Here is a 6,000-nt window from a genome sequence, read left to right as displayed (position 1 = left end):
TACACAGTATTTATGCCTTGATTTGTTGTACATTATTTATAGTTATATTTTAGTATGTGTTATTTTCAAAACTACCGTATGAACATCCTATCAGAATGAGAACAATAACAAGCTGTTTTTTTGGTTTTCTTTGCTTATATTTTGTATTATTTATATAAAATACCAAGTTAAAGGGAACATCTAAGTATTATAAAACATTTTATTATTAGTGATTTATTAGTTACATAGAAATGCGCACATCAGTCTATGCCCATGAGGGAGAACAAATTGAATGTATTTGCCATGCTCCATGCCACGTCATGTTTGGTCAATATAAGCCTTTTTGTAATCTCCATGCACACTTGAATAAAACTCACAAGCTCCTTGCAGATAGTATTCCTGATGGGATTTAAAGCTGTTCTGTGTAGCAAGGTACCCACAGCATCTTTGCTACAGTTGGAATTTTTTGCTATGTGAATGAACATATCGGGGTGTTCCCTGAAATCTGCTGAGCAAACAAAGACACCGAAATATTTGTCATCTGCTAATTTTACAACATTTAAATCCTTGTTTTTATAGCCCTCTTTACATCTTCATTTTTTAAACTGTAGATGAGGGGATTCAGTAATGGGACAGCAGCTGTGTTCAACAAAGAGAAAAGTTTATTAAAATTTAAGTTGTTCATAGAATTTGGTTTAAGGTATTGGCTGGCGAGAGTCACATAAAGCAGAAAAACAACTGTAAGGTGTGAGGAACATGTATAAAAAGCTTTACGCCTTCCGTTGCTGTATGTTATCCTCATAACGGCATGAAGGATGAAAGCATAAGGCACTATGGTTAGAAGGAAGGGGCACGTTGAAAGGACTAGGGCATAGGTAAAAATGAGAAGGTCTATAATGGAAGTATCACTACAAGTAAGTTTCACCAGAAGCATAATATCACAGAAGAAATGGTCTATTTCATTCGATGTAAAGCATGTAAGCCTCGAAATGACCACAAGATGAGGAATAATTTCTAGGAAACTCAGCACCCAACAAAACATAGCCAGCAAAGCACATACTACTTGGTTCATGGCCAAATGATAATGTAATGGGTTGCATATAGCCATATATCGGTCATAGCTCATGGTGGTCAGAAGCAACAACTCAACACATACCAACGATATGAAGACATACATCTGTGCCACACATGGTATGAAAGCCATCATTCTGTTGCCTGTTATGAAGGTAAACAGGATTTTATGCAATGTAACCGTAGCAGATGTAATATCCACCACTGATAAATTACTCAAAAAAAAGTACATTGGCGTGTGGAGTTGATGATCTATAGAGACCAAGAGAAGAATGGTCATATTTCCACCAAGTGTGATTAAATAAATAAAAAGAACCAGAAGAAAGATTGGAACCTGCAGCTCTGGAGTGCCTGAAATCCCTTTAATGATAAAATAGTCTGGAGAAGTCCAAATTGTAAAATTCATTGATAACATTTAAATTAAGCTCTATTAAGATATAAAAGACATAATTAAATGCAGCTCCACATTGATTAATGTATCCTTAAAATTGTTTTTGAAATGCAAGCCATGTAAGGACTTGAATCTTATGCCTCGTACACACGCAACGATTATCGGCCGAACGATCGTCCGACTTTTGTCCAGAGTGGTGTTTTCTTGGTTGGAATGTGCCTAATAATAAGTGACGATTGGTATCGGCGCTACCTAATATGTGACTGTAAATTAAATCATTAATCATCAGATTTAATTTACAGTCACATATTAGGTAGCGCCGATACCAATCGTCACTTATTATTTTTCACATTCACCCTTGCACCCCTAGGGTTGGTTGGTGGCAGCTTACACCTACTTCTTACACTATTCATATCCTCTATATTTGGTAATCCATAGCGCTGGACACTCTTTCATAACATTGGAATGTGCCTAGACTGCACACGAATTTTCTCGGCCAACAAAAATCTACTTCAGAAGTGATGTCAGGTGCTGGTTTACTTTCCGTGTGTTTTTTCTTCTCTGAGCATGCCCAGTCTTGCTCATCAGATTTTTGTCTGCCGAAATCTGTACTGACTGACGGAAAATCGGCCGTTGTGTTGACGGCCAACAAAAATTTTATAGCCGACACACCAGATTTTTTTCGGCCGAAAAGTTGGAGTCGGTTGTCGGAAGCATCATACTAACTAGCCAAAAATCGGCCGATCGGACGTTGGCCAAAAATTCACGGCCAATAATCGATGCGTGTGTACGAGGCATTACTTTACTTTATCAGCCTTTTGCAATCTTCTATAGAGCAGAGCTCAGACTGGGAGAGGAAGAAGCAGCACAAGGAGCCAATAAGTTGTGCTGCAGTGAGAGGGCAGAGTTATAAAGAGAGTTTCTTAGTCTGCTGCTTCTCCTTTAAGTGTTCAGTTACAGGTCTGGGGAGGAACAGGATCTGTAAGAGTGGCTTAGGCCTGGTTCACATGGGGTGATTTGATCCATGCCCCGTGCAGAGCCATATTTTAGCAGAACAGGCAGCTGGGACACAGCAGCTGCCTGGACACATGGACCTGGATCCGTGCGAGTGTGGGGGCATAGCCCTGAACGCACCCACATGGATGTCATAATGGGAGCAAAGCCTGTGTACTTGCAGTTGCTGCAACCCATTAGACAGCTGCATGACTGCCAGCATAGGGCTGCATAGAACACCCGGGTATGCCCGTGCTGGTAAAACACAGCACTGCATGGGGCACAGATCAAATTGCCTTGTGTGAAAAAGGTCTTAAATGCAGCAGAAATAATTGCGGTCTTTTACCTTAGCAGACAAGGCTGTACTGTGTGGCAAAGCTGTGTAAATCTCAGGACTAACTGGGCAAAAACCCAAATCTTTTGGTAAATGAAATAATAATAATATCAAAAATATGAATTAAGTAAAATAGATAAATGAGCAGGTAAACATTTAATCTACGTATTTTGCATTGTTTGCATAGAGGTTTATAGTGAACTGAACACTAAAAAAATTATGCTGAGTCAATGAATGACAGGTATGCTATAAGCCAGTCGTCATTAAATGACGGATCGAGCGCCACTCCTGTCCGGACCACCAGACCGCCAGCCTAAAGTGCACATCCCTGCCAATTGGCAGTCATTAGTGCCCATCAGCGTGCCCCTTAACATAACATAAGGGGCACGTTAATGGGCACATTTTATGTTAAAGGGCACATTGATGGGCATATTTTATGTTAAGGGGCACTCTGATGTGAATAATTTATGTTAAAGGGGCATGCTGATGGGCATATTTTATTTTAAGGGGCACTCTGATGGGAATCATTTATGTTAAAGGGGCATGCTGATGGGAACATTTTTCGTTAAGGAGCATGCTGATGGGCATATTTTATGTTAAAGGACACTCTTTTATGTTAATGGGGACGCTAATGGTCACATTCTATGTTAGGGGCATGAGGAAGGGTACATTTTATGTCAAGGGGTACGTTGATGTTAAGAAGCATGCTGATGGGCACATTTAATGGTAAAGATAGTTGTTTGTATTCCATACATAAACCAGAGCAAATGTAAAGCTATTTTAGTTCCACATGTTTCATGTCGTAACTGAAACTTGACAATAATATTTTAGTGACCAGACCTCCTTGAATTTTAATTCAATACCCCTGCTATAAATTGATTATTTATAGAAATAATAACATTTATTATTATTATTATTAATATTATTATTTAAAGAAGGTTATAAAGAACACAATGTGTTTACACCTTCTTCACATCAAACTGAAAGTAGATATACATAGAGGAAACTTTCTAATTTTATGCCTACCACACAGTCAACAAACAACAAAAGAAATTCATGTTCCATCACTCACTTTTTCATCCCTACAATTTTACTGCAGATTAGCTGTATACAAATGTTTCTATATGTACATATACATACATAGAGTCCCAAAAATAACATTTGTTTTATGTGTCCAAGCATACTTCTGAAAGGTACCCAGGAGTTTAATAATTTTTTCAAACTCTGTTTATTGAACTCAAACTGTGGTATACAAGTAAAAAAATATACACAATTACAGCTGAGTATAGGAACTCATCTGGATACAGATATGTATGCAGCATAAAAATAAAGAAATAAAAACGGTGACAGTCTCTTGTGAGTTTTGGGGGTTTATTTACTAAAGGCAATTAGGCTGTTCACTTTGCAAGTTACATGTTGCAAGGGAGTTTGTCCTAGAGCTTGTGAATAAGGAGAAGCTCTGCTGAGTTCCATCTTTAAATCATGTGCAACCAACCAAATTCCAATTTTTGTATTTTCCTTGCATGTGATTGGATATTTTTTGCAAAGTGAAACTTCTCATTCGCTAAGCTCTAGGGAAAATTCCCTTGCAAACTAAACTACTTATTTGCCTTTAGTAAATCAGTGTCCTTGCCACATACACACATTATATGACATAATTCCAAGCAGTATTAGTTATGTTTTAGTGGCAACTATTGACGCTTTTCCACTGCATGGAACCGAACGGTTCGGCTCGCTTTTGTGCTTTTCCACTGCTGTTACCGCATGGTATGGTGTAGGAACGGTTCGGTATGGTACGGTATGGCGGCGCTTTTCCACTGCATGGAACCGAAAGGTACGGCTCTCAAAAACAGTACCACCTCGATTGTGGTTCCAAGAGGTACCATACTCGGTACCATATCCCACAATCCTTTGCATGCAGTCACTACTAGCCACTGATTGGTCAGAGAATCCCACCCACCCTGTTATTATCCCACCCACTTAACTTTAGTACTACTTTAGTGGAAAAGCAAACCATACCGTACCATACCGAACCGTTCCAACCCCATACCATGCGGTACCAGCAGTGGAAAAGCAAACCGGGCCAAGCAGGGCCGAGTAGAGCCGAGCCGGTACTTGCAGTGGAAAAGTGCCATATTAGACTGGGGAGATCATCTCAATCTAATGGTGGTAAATACACCATGGGACCTGAATTCTCATAGAGAATCACCTGATTGATTGATGATATCCACTGGGCTACAGTAGGAGAGAATTGGTTCATCCATTTAATGGCTTTACACAATCTGAGAGGGTTACAATACTTCATTTACCAGATGGTAAACAGGGGGATAGGTCTCTAAGAAACATACTCTACAGGGTCTTTATCAGGTTTCTGCAGGAATACAACAGTAGCATCATACATAGTTTTAGGCAATGTCCCATTTGAAAAAAAAAACCCTTATAAACCAGTTTATTACAGAAGCAATAATGTCCGGATACCTCCTCTATACCCTAATGGCAGTCCACCAGGGCCTGAGGCTTTACTGGTGGCTAAGGCCCTAAATAACCTGTTTAATCCCATCCTATATTATATCTTTGTCCAACTTCTGCACCTAGGGTGTGGACAGGTGAGGGAAGTCTGGATTTTAGTCTAGACTGGAAATGTCAACCTTTTTTAAATTTCTGTCTAACACATAAATAGCAGATATTAGGAAAAGATACCTTCTTGAGTATGTAAGTTTCAGCAAATGATCATATATAATCCACATGCATGCCCACATGCTGTCCTAAGCTAATGATGGAAAAGCAAAAAACATATTTGTACTATTAGGGCATGCTGAACTTTAAGTTCACATGCACATTTTTTAAGCTGTTCAGAATGATTTATTTTGAATGATAATTTGTGCCCCTATACAGGCTTTAGGTTGGTACATCCTATCATTTTCTAGGGGACATTAAATAATTGAATTGGGATATATTTAACCCCAATATTATTATTATTATTATAATATAGGATGTATATAGCGCCAATGGTTTATGCAGCGCTTTACAATATAGAGGGGGTACAGTGTAATTACAATACAGTTCAATACAGAAGCAAAAGGAGGGCTCTGCTCATGGAGATTACAATCTAAAGGGAGGGGGAGGTGGTACAAAAGGTAATAGCTGAGGGGGATGATCTGATGAAGGTGACTTGGGCTGGGGTAGGCTTCCCTGAATAGGTGAGTTTTCAGGGATTGCCTAAAGGCAGACA

At 39.1% G+C, this 6,000-nt stretch overlaps 1 protein-coding gene across 1 annotated transcript; it reads right to left on the bottom strand.

Moving 5' to 3' along the window:
• Positions 1-538: 538 nt before the first annotated feature.
• Positions 539-1,456, bottom strand: LOC309560495 (olfactory receptor 8D1-like; the record flags this gene model as incomplete). Its single annotated transcript, XM_082264127.1, has 1 exon — positions 539-1,456. One exon carries the CDS (start codon positions 1,454-1,456, stop codon positions 539-541), a length of 918 nt encoding a protein of 305 aa, XP_082120253.1.
• Between the last annotated feature and the right edge of the window lie 4,544 nt (positions 1,457-6,000).

The sequence above is a fragment of the Pelophylax lessonae genome (assembly GCF_965119305.1).
Source record: "Pelophylax lessonae genome assembly, chromosome: 7".
NCBI lineage: Eukaryota > Metazoa > Chordata > Amphibia > Anura > Ranidae > Pelophylax > Pelophylax lessonae.
Note: the sequence above shows the minus strand (reverse complement) of the source record. Positions and strands in the feature narration are given on the sequence as shown.